Source organism: Antechinus flavipes, chromosome 4, assembly GCF_016432865.1.
Source record: "Antechinus flavipes isolate AdamAnt ecotype Samford, QLD, Australia chromosome 4, AdamAnt_v2, whole genome shotgun sequence".
Taxonomy (NCBI): Eukaryota; Metazoa; Chordata; class Mammalia; order Dasyuromorphia; family Dasyuridae; genus Antechinus; species Antechinus flavipes.
This window is the reverse complement of record NC_067401.1, coordinates 211,186,500-211,202,602: the sequence shown is the minus strand read 5'-3', so window position 1 is coordinate 211,202,602 and position 16,103 is coordinate 211,186,500. Positions and strand designations below refer to the sequence as shown.

The window sequence follows — 16,103 nt, the reverse complement described above, 5'->3', positions numbered from 1 at the left end:
CAAATATCCCTTATATGGAAGCAAATATGCTACAGGGAAAAAAAGTTTTCTCACTGCCTGTTTCTTACTATCTAGGCTATAACCTCAGTAAAAGCTTTTTTGGCCAATAGCCATGCTTTTATATTCTCTGTAATCTCTTTTGGAGAGTAAACATAGTCATTTAATTTGTGTATCTATTTCTAAAGAAAACATACCCACATGATATCTTTTAAATGTATGACAATGGTTTTCTTTTTCAAAAAAATCTAGTGTCCATCCCTGATATTTTATTAGCCTTTAACACAGTAAGTGCTAGATAAATATTTGTTGATTGTTCCCTTTTTACCACCCAGGTATTTGTATTTTTAAAAATGGTTGATTTTTGTCTATTTTTCATTCATTCATTTATTCATTCATTCAAAAAGCTTAATTGAATACTTACTGGAAGAACTACATAAAGTAGTATTTATCTTTCAAAAAATGTACTGGATGCCAGGAGATCAGGATTCTTGCCCTGACTTTTCTTACTGTGTAACCTTTTACAGCATAGCTTCTCTTTCTGGGACTTAGTTTGCTTACCTATAAATTGAGGTGATTACACTGAACATTCCTGCAAGTTGCCCCAGTTCTAAATTTTGTGGTATTCTAGGCACAAGGGGAGATACAATGATAAATACATTTGAGTGCCACTAAAGACATCTTCACATTTTGGGGTATGTTTATGGTATTGTTAAATTTTAACTTACTGTAAGATACGATTTTCATACTGCAAGGAATTGAAGCAGACTCCAACAAAGATAAGACCTATACATGAAATTGTAAGTGAGACTCCATACAATATATAGCCCAAACTTGGGGTTTACTATTGCACCAAAACATATACTTCGAAAACCACTGATTTATAGAAAAGAACTTTTTGTGAGCTTGCTAATAGCTAGTATTAATACAGTACCTACTATGTGCTCGACATTTAATCAAAATTATTTCATTTGATCCTCACAACACCCTGGGAGGTAGTTGCTACTACCAGATGCTATTATTTTTATAGTTAAGGGAACTGAGGTAAACAGAATGATCTGAAGATCACATAGCTAGTAAGTATCTGAGGAAAGATTTGAATTCATATTTTCCTGACTCAAGGATTCTATTCACTGTACCTTGTGGGTACCTCAACCTATCAAATGGTGAAATTGGAATAAATTTGCAAGAATTCCAGTTCATGAATAGGATAGAGATCATGACATATGAGAGTTGTTTGAAGGAAATGAGAATGTTTAAGCTAGAGAAGACTTATGGTAACTGCCTTCATATATTTGAAAGACAATTACATAGAAGGGGATTGTACTTACCCTGTTTCTCTTCAGTGGACAGTACTAGAAACAATGGAAGGAAGTGGCCTATAGGCAAATTTCTTCTCAATATGAGGAAAAGCTTCCTTACAATTTGTTCTATCTAAAAATTACAACAGGACACTTCAGGAAGTGGTGAGTTCCTCATAAGTCAGAGAGGTTGAATGACCAAAGTACTTGTCAGGAATGTTGTACAAGGTCTTCTTTTCTCAGGTATGAGTCAGCCCACATGGTCTCTGGGTATTTTCTAACTTTCAGATAATGTGATTTTATACAAAAGACTAGTCCTCATAGAAAAATTCTGGACCTTGAACTTAAGTACTGAGAAAAATTAAGAGATCCCTCATGGAGTTCCAGAAATCATTGGTTGGATTTTCTTCAGATTAGGATAATTCAGGTATAAGTGATGGCAGTCAGGTTCATGCAAGCTATCTGCCACAGTCTTTTTCTAGAATTTAGTTTAATGTTAAATAACTACTACCTCCTTATATTGGGAAAAGACATTTGGCCTGAATATGTAAGAGTACTTACCATCTAAACTAAATGCATCTCCCATCCTATATTGTTATTGGCTCATTCCTTCTACAATCCTAAAATAAATAAATAAATAGATTTATATACATACATACACATATTTATTCATACATATGAACACACACATGTATACACACATATACACATATCCATATCCATATATATACATACATATGTATGTATGTATATATAAAAGGGCAACTGTTATTTGGCTTGCTTGTTTAATTTTTAGGTCGTACCCACTGTCTTTTCAGGTCTTTCTTGTTCATCTAGTTAATTTCCTGTTTGTCTCCACTGGTTGCTCATATGTCTTTCCAAGGCAAAGGAGATGAGATCAAAGTGTTCCCTCTGTTCTTTTTCCCAGCTTAAGGAAGCCTACAAATGGGTTCCGGGTTTTGATTTTCTTCGTGTCACCCAGTTTCGGTAAGTAGGCCAATTATTCCAGAAGGGTAGACCCCTCGATTGTATAATGCAAAAATGTCTATTGCCATTCTCCAGTGACTTTACAAAACTTGGTAAGACGTCATTCTTTCAAAAAAATTTTTGTCATTGTACATTCACCCATGTATCCATTCATCTATCCATCATGCATTTATTCAGTGTCTACTGTTTGTAAAAGCCTGTATAAAGTGTTCAAAGATATATAAGAACTGAATTCTGCTATTGTGGAACTCATAGTCTTATAGAGAAGAAAAGATATATACATAGCAATTATGACATGTAGAATGAAGAGTCCCATAGGAAAGGGATAGGGAAGATAAAGCATAAATTATTCATAAGATCACAATATCACAGATTTAAAGCTTCAATAAATCTTGCACCATATTGTCACAGGAATTCAAAGCTAATCTCTGACCTGGAAATTGGAGAGCTAACTGCTCTAAATATTTAAGTTTACAGTCTTCCAGGGGATTTACATTTCATGCTGTTTAAAGCATTATCTATTTACTAATTAGTGACCTTGCATAAGCAACTTAACTTTTCTATGCTTTGGTTTTCTCATCTATAAAATGAAAGGAGCTGAATTATAAGGCTATTTAGTTCACAGTAGATAGATATTTCATCAATTTGCTATTCATCCTACTTTACTATAGACATTGGTCTTTGGACATATTCACCAATCCCTTTCCATTTCATTCTTATCATAAAGGATTGTATTCTTTGCATTTAACACTCTTTCCAATCTGACTCCAAGCATACATTGTAAGACCTATAATACATTACTTCACTTGACTTACTCTGTTTTCCAAGTAAACCATATACCATTACCCACTTCTATGATTTGTACCAGTTGTTCCCTGTTTCTGGAATTTACCATCTCTTCATATATGCTTGCTCATAGAATTTCTAACTTTGTTTAAAGCTCAAAATGTTACTTCCTATAGGAAGTTGTCTTCCTTTTTTAATAACCATCCCTGGGGAAATGATTTTACATCTATTTTAAACATGTCTTATATTGACTCATTTGTGTACATGTTTCTCAGCAACAGAGTGGAAGCTGTTTGTTATTGAGGAAATTTTGTTTGTGTATCTCCAGTACACATATCTATACTATATCTCCATATAGTAGGTGCCTTAAATGCTTATTGATTGAATTGCACCTCAAGCTAAAATACCTTTAAGATTGAAGCACAGTTGAACAACCTTTGGTAAATTATTAAAATAACTTTGAGAACAGTAAACAGATAAAGATATCATGGACAGAAGGAGCCTCTCCATTGGAAGTTAAGAAACTGGGGGCCTAGAGGAACTAAGTGATTTGCTATTCAATTATAAGTTTTTTGAAAGCAGCAACTGTGTCAGATTTTTTTTGTTGTTGTTTAAAGCTCCTACTATAACAAGGTAAAACAATGGATAGGATACTGGACCTAGAGTCAGGATGACCTAAGTTCAAATATAACCTCAGACATTTACTAGTGGTGTGACTCTGGGCAAGTCACTTAGCCCTGTTTTCCTCAGTTTCCTCATCTGAAAATGAACTAGAGAAGGGAATGGCAAACCATTCCAATATATTTGGGCCCAAAAAGTCAAACATGGCTGAAATGACTGAATAACAGAAACAATGACATCATTTATATTAGTAATTTAACAAATAGTTGTTTAGATTAGTTGAATTGAATTGCCCAATATCACACAGTTTATTAATGGCAAAACTGGGACAATAAGCCACATGTTCTGATGTCCAACATTTTAACAACTCTACCAGGTTGCCTTCAAAGATATATTAATCTGGAAGAAAGATTTCTCAGATTATAGAGTTCTTTCCTCAGGACAATACAGATACCAAGATAGTGTCAATAAGTCACTGAGTAGGAAATAAAACTGAGATAACATTATTCATCTCAGTTGGGCAATCCCAGTGATTATAGCTATTGACAGCTCATTCCTTAGGAATCTTGGCAAATGGGGCAAGTTTACTGGGTCAGACAGAGATCTAATGAGATATCCTATCCTTTTGAGGTAGACTGAAGAAAGAGGGGAGCCAGAAAGGTGAAAAAACTGAGAAATCAGGGTATTCAAAGAAGGTAAGGACTAGAATCAAGTGTCAAACACAGAATCCAAAGGTGCATAACCAGGTTAAAATGTAATTAGGAAATATTTAATAAAATACAACAAAACAGATAACATATGCTGTAAAACAGTCAATATGTGGTTTGCAGGTTCCTTATGGATGAATTTGCTGCTATTCAGTGATGTCTGCCATTTTGTAATTCATTTGGAGTTTCTTTGCAGAGTTGACTAGAATGAGTTGCCATTTCCTTCTCCAGCTCATTTTCCTGATAAGGAAAAGCTAGAAAAGAGTCTGAGCCCAAATTTGAATTCAGGTAGATAGATGACTCTTCCTGACTCCATAGCCGGCATTCTATCCATTGCAGCATCACTTAGCAATCATGTATGGATTTGTGCTTCTTTTTATATTTGAATTTGATGCCACTGTAAAAGATTGTGAGTAAGGTACTGAAGCTATTGCTCGTGAGCTGTAAATATTTTAAAGATAGCAGCACTGGATAGGACCAGACAGAGTGACTTTTGAGGAAGAAAAAGACTTGTCAGTGATGATAGAAAAGGGAAGGTCTGAAAGTAGCACTGGGGAGCAAGAGATATATCAATTGCATCTTCTGATTCTAAGCATCAGGCTATGTGAGGGAAGCAGCAGCCAGCCATAGAGAGAGTCCCTAGAGATGGAACTTGGGATTCCAGGGAAGACAGTAGGGCAATAGATTTCACCGAGCACCAGAAGATGCAAAGCTGAAGGAAACTTTGTTTGTCATTGAGGAGGGTTCCAAGGGATGCAATGGAAATGAAGAATAAGGTAAATGGGAATTGGGAAAGATTAGGATTGAATTTGGTATGGGCTTTGGAGTGGGAAGGACTCTTTGGAAGCAGCTAGCATATGCTGCCTTTGAAGCCAATCTCACCTGATGATCCCAATACTTTGTTCACAAGGTGGAACTTACTGAGACATCCTTAAGATCCAGGAGAGGACTAAAATGACCCTTCAATCTTGGAGAGTGACAGCTCAGGTGGAAGGAGAAGATGGCTGATAAGGCCGCCAATATTCTGCTAGAAGGAATGAAACATCTCCCCTTGGAGAGGAACTCCTTCCCTCTAAATAGCAACACTTGCCACAAATATCTAGCTGCCTTATACTTGTTCCATCTTGGCTTAATGTTGTTCCATTTTTCTATTTCACATTGGTCTTTTCCGTGTGATTCTTCTAGGGAAGGAAGTATTATTGTTGGATATGAAATCATCGGTTCTAGCAGCACATCTGAGCTTTTGGCTGCTGTTAAGCAAGTCTCTGGGAAGGTGAAATCAAACCTTAAAAAGAGTTATATAATAGAAGAAAGCTCTTTCAGAGTGTTTGGAAAAGGTAACTATTTCTCAGTACTCTGTTCTGTAATTTGTTTTTATTGTTCATGGGAATCAAAGAGCTGGAAGGGACCTTAAAGGCTACACAGTCTCACTCATTCCTGTTATGGATATGGAAATGAAGACCTCATACAAGTTAAATGACTTGTCAAAGATCACACATCATACCTTTGACATGAAACATATGAGCTCAATGAAACATTGGAAAATAAAAGTTTATGTGTATAATATTTCTCATTCATTCATTCAACAAATATATATTAAAGGACTTCGCTAGAAATGTCTAATCTGATATTCAACATTTCCCCAGTATGGCCAGGAGCCAGATTAAAATGTATTTGGGAAATATTTACCAAAATAAATAAAAATACAATAAAACATAGGCAATATTAAATTTTAAAATTAAGTCAACATGTGACCCACAGGTATCCTATCATCCCTCCCCCCTCCCTTTCTATTTGGCATTTGTATTTGATAACCCTGGTCTATAGCAAGTGTGCAATGAGGTCTTTGAGCCAGGTGCTACTCTTGATTGGATTAGGATGACTGATACTTTCTATGCTCCACTGACTCATTCAGATGCTTGCTGCTTACTGATGCAATGTTTTTCTCTCATGCAGAAGTATGGTATCTTTGGAAGCTGTGGTTGGAATGATTGCATAAGAATGACAGTGATATGGTCCCTAAGGAAACCATGTTGAGAATACTTAATTTTCCTTCTTTCTTAGGCAATGATTGAACTAAATTTGAACCCAAACAACTTACTCTTTTTCCCAGGAACCTTTTCTTCTCAGTCTTTGTCACTTGAACTTAGACCTCTCCAACCTAGATTTGCTTTGTCTTTTCTGTCTCCACTAAAGAAAACATAGTTAGACTTGAATGAGATCTGGGGAAGTGATATGGTACAGTGAAAAGAGACCTGGGTTTGGAGACAGAAGCTGACAAATCCCAGCTCTGCCACTCACTATTTGATGTTGAACACATTGCTTAATTTTACTTACTAACCTCAGATTTCTCATCTATAAAATAAAGGGGTTGGACTAATTGACCTTGGAAATCTGTTCTACCTCTAAATCTGTGGGCAGCTAAGTGGTGAAGTAGATAGAGCACCAGGCTTGGAGTTAGGAAGTTCTGAATTCTTATCTGGTCTCAAAAACTTATTAGCTATGGGATTCTAAGCAAGTCAATTAATTATATTTACCTCAATTTCCTCATCTGTAAAATGAGCAGGAGAAGAAAATGTCAAGCCAATATTTTTGTTTGATCTACATTCCGACTCCATAGTTCTTTCTCTGGATGTGAACGGTATTGTGCATCACAAATCTTTTAGAATTGCCTTGGATCATTGTATGGCTGAAAAGAACTAAGTTTATCATAGTTCATCATTTAATTAGGAAAAATACTATAAAGTACAAAAAAGGAAAAAAAAAACCCATGCCAAAAACATATAGCCAGTGCTGGCTTTGTGGTAAGTCTAGATAATATAGTGGATAAAACGTGAATCTGGAGTCAGGAAGACTAATCTTTGTGAATTCAAATCAGGCCTCAAACATTTACTAGCTGTATAGCCCTGAACAAGTCACTTAACCTCATTTGCCTCAGGTTCCTTATCTGTAAAATGAGAGTTAAATGAGAAAGATAATTTTTAACATTCTTTTTTTGTAAGATTATGAGTTCCAAATTTTTCTTTCTTCTTCCTTCTGTTTTCTTCCCTGTCTTCAAGACAGCAAGCAATCTAATATAGGCTATACATCTACAATCATGCTAAACATATTTCTATATTATTCAAGTAGTGAACAAAGAATCAGGACAAAAGAGAAAAATATGAGAAAGAAAAAAAAAGTTTTTTAAAAAGGTAAAAATACCATGCTTTGATTTACATTCAGACTCCATAGTTCTTTCTCTGGATGGAAATGGTATTGTGTATCAAAAATCTTTTAGAATTGTCTTGGATCATTGTATGCCTGAAAAGGGCTAAGTTTATCATAGATCATCATCATATAATCTTTGGTTCTGCTTATTTCACTCAGCATCAGATCATATAAGTCTTTCCAGGTTTTTCTGAAATCTACCTGCTCATCATTTCTTATAGAACAATAGTATTTCATCATATACCACAACTTTTTAGCCATTCCCCTATTGATGGGCATTCCCTCAATTGCCAATTTTTTGCCACCATATGTATATTTTTGTACATGAAATTTTTAATGATTTCTTTTGGAAACAGATCTAGTAGTGATAAAGTTAGATCAAAGGTAATGCTGTTTTGTAGCCCTTTAAGCATATTTCCAAATTGGATCAATTCACAATCCACCAACAACGCAATAGCGACCCAGTTTTTCCAAATCCTTTCCAATATTTGTCATTTTCTTTTTCTGTCATCTTAGTCAATTTTACAGATGTGAGATGGTACCTCAGATTTTTTCTCTAATTTCTCTAATCAATAGTGATTTAGAGCATTTTTTCATATGCTTATAGAAAACTTTAGTTTCATCATCTGAAAACTGCTTATACATATCCATTGAACATTTATCAACTGGAGAATGACATAAATTTGACTCACTTCTCTATATATTTTAGAAATGAAGTCTTTATCAGAAACACTTGCTGTAAAAAAATGTTTTCCAGCTTTCTGCTTTTTTTCTAATTTTGGTTGCATTGTCTTTGTGCAAAATCTTTTAAATTTAATGCAGTTGAAATTATCCATTTTGTATTTCATAATCTTCTATTTCTTGTTTGGTCATGCATTCCTTCCTTCTCCAAAGATCTGAGAGGTAAACTATTCCTCACTCTTCTAATTTGTTTATAGTATCTCCCTATATGTTTAAATCATGTAAATTTTTCAATCTTAGCTTGGTATAGGGTGTGAGATGTTGATCTATGCCTAGTTTCTGCCATGACTATATGGTTTTGAAAGCATGAGTAAGCTCATAGGGGTCTTGCATGAATTTAGGGACCAGACATTTTAGCACCAATTATCCTCCCACCCTCCCCACCCCTGTTTGTTTCTGTTTTTTTTTTCCAGCTGAGTGTGACAGCATCATCTTTGGATTCGGTTCTGAGAATGATGAGTACACCCTGCCCTGCAGCGCCGGCTATGTGGGAAACATCACTGCCAGATGTCACTCTTCAGGATGGAAAGTGGTCAAGGAAACGTGTGTGCCCCCTCAGCTGGAGGAACTGAGGAAGGTCAAGTATTTCCACACAATGGGGCTCATCCCGGCTTTAGGTTTCAGTGAATGCGACAACTCCAGCTGTCCTTGTCAGGGGTCAAAATAATTCAGTTAATTCAAGGAACAATTTTGTACACTGCCTACTAGGTTCCTAGCACAGTATGCAATGGCAATTGTGAACATGGTCCTGGTCCTCAAGGAACTTGCATTCTAAGAGACAAGTAAATACATTTCAGAGTCCTACTTGGAATGGGTTTGGGATTAAGTAACAATTTATTGAGGCAGCTGATGATATAGTGTAACAGAGAGCATAAGGTCTAGAGTTAGGAATATATGAATTCAAATTCAACCTAAGATACTTTCTAACTATATGACTCAGGCAAAAATATTTGATCTCTGCCTGTCTCAGTTTATTCAACTATAAAATGGGCATAATAATAACACATAGGATTGTACAATGAGGATTAAAAGAAACAATATTTGTTAAAAAAAAAACACTTAGTATAATGACTAGCACATAGTAGGTGCTGTGTAAATATATTCCCTTTCCTTTCCCTTCCCCTTATCCATGCTTATGGGTGGCGGCCTTAAAGTCATAGTTGGAAGATGGGACTTGGAGTTCCTGAGGTGAGGAAATCTCAGCTAGGTAGGAAATCACCAGCAAAGCAGATAATCAAAAATGCAGAATCATATACCAGCTAAAGGTCAGGATGAAGTCTTATTGTGGTATTCAAGGCTCATGGTACCGTGACAGAGTGGAACTAGCACTATGCTTGGAGCCAGAACGATCTGACTACAAATCCAGCCTCAGAAATTCATTGGCAGTATGACCCTAAGTAAATCACTTAGCTGCTGTCTGCCTCAGTTTCATCATTTGTACAAAGGGAAAAGGTACCTAGCCCAGTAGATGGTACATAGTAGGTGCTTCTTTCCTTCCTCTTCTCCTTCATATTGTTGCCACTCTGCTATGTTGGTGTTGATCATAGTCAGGGACAGAGGGTTTCAGATAACTGCCTTTACTATAGTTGTATCTCTCTCCACGCCCAACAGAAGGTTTTGTACAAAATAAGTGTTCGATAAATGGCTGAACAAATGAATGCCTGGGTTGAGGAAATACCCAAGAACCCAAGAACCAGGAGACCAACAAAGAATTAAAAGGACAATCAAGGTTTTCTTTTTTCTTCCCTTCTACTTTAGCCCCCTTTACTACTCCCACCCCCCACTGGAAATGAGGGAATCAGAAAAGGAAAAAAATCCTTGATTCTTGAGGGAGGAAAATAATTAAAGTAAACTAAAGGGACAGAGAAAATCCAACATTTAAGGCCCAAGGGTTACAGAGACCTTGATAATGAGGCAAACCTTTATTTATGTGAGATTTCTTTTATAAATTGACTGAAGTCATTCTTGGGTGAGACCTATAGATACACTCAGAAAAAGGAGTTTACTTCCTGGACTGGAGAAGGTAGAAGGCAGGCATAAGAAATGATCTTGACACAGTTTAATGTTCAATACTCAATGGGGAATAATGGTTACTGAAAGGGAAGAGGAAACTGAAGAGTGCAGGTTCCTTTGAGTGGTTCTAAGGGAGCACCTTCTCATACCAGCTAACCAAGAAAGTGTGACTCAATAGCCATAGAAATGGACCTTCGGGTAGGAAGCAAATTTGAGAAACCAATGAAACAAAAATAACCTGTCTCAGACCTAACACAGGACTGGAGAAATAAACAGACCCAGATAACAATTTGTTTTGCACCAATTTTCATTTATGTGTTCCTACTAGACTACGAGCTTTCTGAGAAAAGAGACTATATATTACCTTTTGTCTCTACTTCCATAATCTAGTTCAATCTTCTGCACATAGTAAGAGCTGAATAAGTATTTAACAAATTGTTATATTGAACTCAGTTGAATTGAATTAGGTTATTTAGTTTTCAACAAGAAAATCTAAGAGTGGAATGATAATAGAAATGAAGTCATATTTGTATGGTGCTTGAAAGCATAGAAAACACTGTCTTTTCAATGAAAATAATAGTGTCAGCCACTTAAGGGAAGAAACTACTCCTTAAATATGTTTGTGTGTTTCCATCTCCTGTGACTTGTTCTTAGTAGATGCTTATTAAATATTTGTTTAATGGAATTTAATTTAATTTATCGACAGCAATCAACAAATCTCTTGGGCCTTGGATGTTGAGGTAAGCATTACCTTATTTTCTAAAACTTTGATTCTTTTCTAGAATCTCAGTGCAACTCAAGGTAATATCACTGAAGCAGCTGTATCTACTGTGATGCAAAAACTTTCTACCATCATTCAAAACAGTCCATCCACCACAGCTGGGAGCTTAGGATCCATGGTTTCAATTCTGAAACATGTTTCATCTCTATCATTCTCCAGCCACATCCAACTCTCAGCCCCGACAACAAAGGTATCTGGCCCTGAGTGCTTGGCAATGCTCATCTCAAATATTCATTTAAATGGGGACAGTTGGGAGCTATTTAACAAAGTTGTAGTAACTTCCTAATGGAACCATAGCAAGGCTAACCACTTTCTTCAATATAGGGAAAGAATCACGATCTAAACTCTGAGACTTGGAAATAGTTTGAACTAGCTTTAAATTGGCTGTGTATATGACACATAACAAAACTGGAGTCACTATTTCATGTTCAAGGCAAGCTTGGTTAAGTTAGAAGAATACTGGGTTCAAATACTGCCTCTAACATTTACTATCTTTGCAACTTTGGACAAATTATTTACTCTCTCTGTGTTTCATTGTCCTAATCCAGATGGATGTCTGAAAAACGGGAAAACAATAAAGAAATAAAAATTCATGCCTGTCCCCCCAAAATTTACCTAAACTCTAAATTTGTACAACTTAGGTTCACTTCCCAGGATGATATCAAGGGGACTGTGGAAGGATTAGGCCTCCAGAACACTAGATTCAAAGAAAAAGCCAGATTAGCAATCTAACAGGCTTGAAAGGATGGGGCAATAGAAGGGCAGGAAGGAGAAGCACATGGGGATTAAAAGAGAGGACACAGAGTTTGTTGAAATCAGATGTTTCAACCCAATCCTTTAAGCCCCAGGAAAACCCAAAATGTGCACAGCATGAATTCCCAGTTAGCATGGATTTTTGCTATCTTAACAGCAGTAAACATGGAAACATAAATAAACACAAAATGAAACATTAATAAAGAGATCATGAAATCAATCTGTCTATTGTTAGTAGAATGAGTGCAATATGGGAAAAAGATTTCAAGACCCACCTTATTCAGCTATGGTCTGAATTATATGGCAGGCAGAGTTATACTGTAACCTCAATTTGATGGGTGCACATGTGTGTCTCTCCCTGTACACATGTTTCTTCTGTATATATGGCCTTTCTTTCATGTCTGCTGAATCTCTAATCTCCCCCTAAGAGATCTAGAGTCATCAGCCATGGATGCAGTCCTATGAATCTGCTAATGTCAGTCACTTCAAAGTTCTTATTGCGCATATTAGGCAAACTAATTTGAGTTGGTGAAGTTGAGTTTCTTCTGACTGAGCATTATTGTAAGAAACAAAACTAACACAGGGCAACCGAGATTTTTCCCCAGGGTCCCAAATACAGAAGATTGTAACAGCACTTAGTTTTTCAGTAGTCATAGAAAGAACAAAGTTTAGTACTCAGTTAATAAGCATGCTTAATAAAAATAGGAAGCTACTAGAGAGCAAGTTTAGAGTGAATTCCTTCCCTACTCTGACCTGCTCTCTCTCTCTACAGAGATGATTCCCCAAAATGACATCAAATTGGACTCGGTTGGGAAGATGCTTTGTGCATCTTGCCCCAGGCATTATTACCACGTGGTACTTGCCATGAACACAAAAATTCCTAGTCATAACTCTGGCGATTCTTGGTTCATTTTTCATGTTCTTGCAATGGTTCTCCTTGTTCCTTCAAAATACTAATTAATTTCCCACTTTGTATTTCAGAATTTCCTAAATGTAGCTGACCACCTCCTTAATTCTACAGCCATAAGTAATTGGACCGTGTTGTTGCAGGAAGAACAGAATGCCAGCTCACAGCTGCTAAAGACATTGGAAGACATTAGCATTCTAGCTCCTTCCAAAATTATGCCTTTGATGTTTTCAGGAACATTCCTTAATTGGAATGGAACTCTAGCAACAGCAAGCCAGAAGCAGGAGGGTTACAACTATCAGATAGATTTCTTTCAGGAAAACAGTTCTGTGCCTATCAGAGGGAAATTGTCAATAGACAAAGACCAATTCCAGAAATCTCTTCCCCAAACTATCATCACTATGGCCTCACTAACTCTGGGAAGAATATTACCCAGCACCTCAAAGAGTAATTCTATAGTCAATGGACCAGTGATATCAGCCATTATCCCAAACTATTCATTAAGTGAACTTGTCCTGCTTTTTACCAAGATAGACTCCAACTTGAGTAAGCCATCCTGTGTGTTTTGGGATTTCAGACACTTGGAATGGAATGAAGCTGGCTGCCAACTGTGGAACGAGACTCATGACACCGTGATGTGTAGATGTACCCACCTGACCTCCTTCTCCATGCTGATGTCTCCTTCTGTCCCTCCTACCATTGTCCCTGTGGTGGAATGGATCACTTATGTTGGTCTCGGTGTCTCCATTGTCAGCTTGGTCCTATGCTTGGTGATTGAGGCTATGTTCTGGAAGCAGGTCAAGAAAAACCAGACTTCCCACACCCGTCACATATGCATGGTGAATGTCGCCCTGTCCCTTTTGATAGCTGACATTTGGTTTATCATTGCAGCCATTTCTAATACTCAGAAAAATGCCTCACGACTTTGTGTCGCTGCTGTTTTTTTCACTCACTTTTTCTACCTTTCCTTATTCTTTTGGATGCTGGCGTTGGGCATCTTGATGGTCTATCGAATAGTTCTGGTGTTCCATCACATGACTATGCCCACCATGATGGCCATTGGCTACTCCCTTGGTTATGGTTGTCCTCTCCTTATAACCATTGTCACCATTGCTGTCACACAACCAAGCAACAATTACCAAAGCAGAGATGTCTGCTGGCTCAACTGGTCAGAGAATGCCAAGCCACTCTTAGCTTTTGTAGTTCCAGCCCTCACCATTGTGTTTGTGAATCTGATGGTTGTGCTGGTGGTCTTACTTAAATTACAGAGACCTATCATCGGAGAAAGGCTGAGCCGGGAAGACAAGGTCACCGCCATCCGAATTGGAAAAACAATAATTATTCTAACACCTTTGCTAGGTCTCACTTGGGGATTTGGCATAGGAACCATGGTTGACAACCAATCTCTGGCTTGGCATATTATATTTTCCCTGCTCAATGCATTTCAGGTGAGAATAATATGAGTATAGTTAATATGTAAGAATCTTATTATAATCATGGGTTAATAGAAACCTTAACGTATAAAGACATGGAGGTAAGAAATACAACTTTAACTGATCACACAGTTTATGTTCCTGTATCTTAAACTATCCAGGAAAGTATTTTTTTGATTGTTTGGTTTTTTTATTTTGCTGAGGCATTTGGGGTTGTGATTTGTCCAGGAAGTGTTAAGTGTCTGAGGCTAGATTTGAACTCAGACCTTCCTGAATTTAGGGCTGGTGCTCTATCCACTGCACCATCCAGCTGCCCCTGTTGTTGTTTTTGATGGTAAAACAAACAAACAAAAACATATAAGGCTACCTTTTGACTTTATTCCAAAATAAAACATTCCATCACTTTCCTCACAAATCTATTTTAAAAACCCTAACATTTTCAAGAAGTTTTATATATTTAGTCTAACTTCTGCCTCCTGATGATTAAGGACACTTCCCTTGATTTGTTTGGGTTTTTTCCTTGTTGAAATAAGACTTTTTCTTATACGACTTTTCTCTGAGCTTTGTCCTTGGTAAGAATAAGGCACACAATTTGACAATTGAGGGCTAAAGTTAAGAGAGCTCCCTCATAAAACTTTGGCCCTGGAAACAAGGCAACAGAAAGAAAATCAAGAATGAATTATGGAATTTAGGGGATGGGAAGACCTTTGAAACTTCTGAAGTATTATATAAGATTCTTAGGCTGCCAACTAGATGGATTCCCATGGGTGTGGTATGGATGGAGTCTTGCTTAAGTTAAAGCAATTACTGAGGGAGGGCCCTAACAATTCAATTCAATAATTCAACATTCCTGTAGTGCCTATTATCTGTAAAGTATTATTTCCATCTCCAACAGTCTTCTGTCACTGAAGCTGGACCATAATTAAAAGCAGTGGTTCCTCCCTGTCTTCCTCCCTTTTCTAATATATCAGCATAAATTTGGGTGATGATTGTTGTTGATCTTTAAAACTGTGGCTAGGACAAATGTGGTCAACAAGAAACCCAAAGGGGTGGGAATGGGCCAAGGTGTATCAGTGGGGGACAGGCTTGCAGAACATGTAGAAAGTAGTTGCAAGAGAGTATTTCTACATGCATTGCTTCCTGGGATGATAATATCAGGATTCTAAGACTATATAATTATAAATTACTGAGTAGGTGACCACCTGAATTGATTGAAAGAACTCCTTCATCCTGGTGTTTTCTATATCAATGAAATCACACTCCCACTCAGCCCCATTTAATCCTGCACTATGTTCATAGCACTATGCTAGGGCTAAAAGAGATTATAAAGATAATACAAAGTTAAACAAGATAGACTTGGGAAGCTTACAATCTAGCAGGGAAAAATAATGCACACATAAATGATTATAATGTAAGACTAATCATTACATATTCATAAAAAGGAAAGCTAATGGTAAATATATGTAATGAATACAGAGTACTATGTGAGGCTCACACCTCTAACCAAAAATAATATCTGTCCAAAAGAAGCAATTTAAGATAGACTCAAGAAAACAGAGGGAAATAAAATCTTGCAGGTCTTTAAAAGTCTGTTTGGGAAAACATAAATAAAGGAATTGTGGTTTATTATGGTTTTTTGTTGTTGTTGTTTTCTAGGGATTTTTCATCTTATGTTTTGGAATGCTTTTTGATAATAAGGTACGTATAACCTTTTTTTTTTTTTTTTCCATTTTTATTGTTTTGCCCCACATGGCCATTCTATTATCATCCAAAGTCACCGGCCTTTTCTAGGTCTCAAGTTCCTCATCTGGGAAGTGATAGGAATCAATAGAGAAGCTCTGGATCCTTCCCAGATCCAATGGCTCTAAC

At 36.8% G+C, this 16,103-nt stretch overlaps 1 protein-coding gene across 1 annotated transcript in view; it reads left to right on the top strand.

Moving 5' to 3' along the window:
• ADGRF1 (adhesion G protein-coupled receptor F1) overlaps positions 1-16,103 on the top strand; it is a 40,745-nt gene that overhangs the window by 14,890 nt on the left and 9,752 nt on the right. Inside the window, exons 5-10 of the mRNA XM_051996692.1 lie at positions 2,227-2,285; positions 5,585-5,736; positions 8,761-8,924; positions 11,143-11,331; positions 12,876-14,249; positions 15,891-15,932. Coding sequence (XP_051852652.1) covers positions 2,227-2,285; positions 5,585-5,736; positions 8,761-8,924; positions 11,143-11,331; positions 12,876-14,249; positions 15,891-15,932 — 1,980 coding nt within the window. The remainder of the gene's footprint in view (positions 1-2,226; positions 2,286-5,584; positions 5,737-8,760; positions 8,925-11,142; positions 11,332-12,875; positions 14,250-15,890; positions 15,933-16,103) is intronic.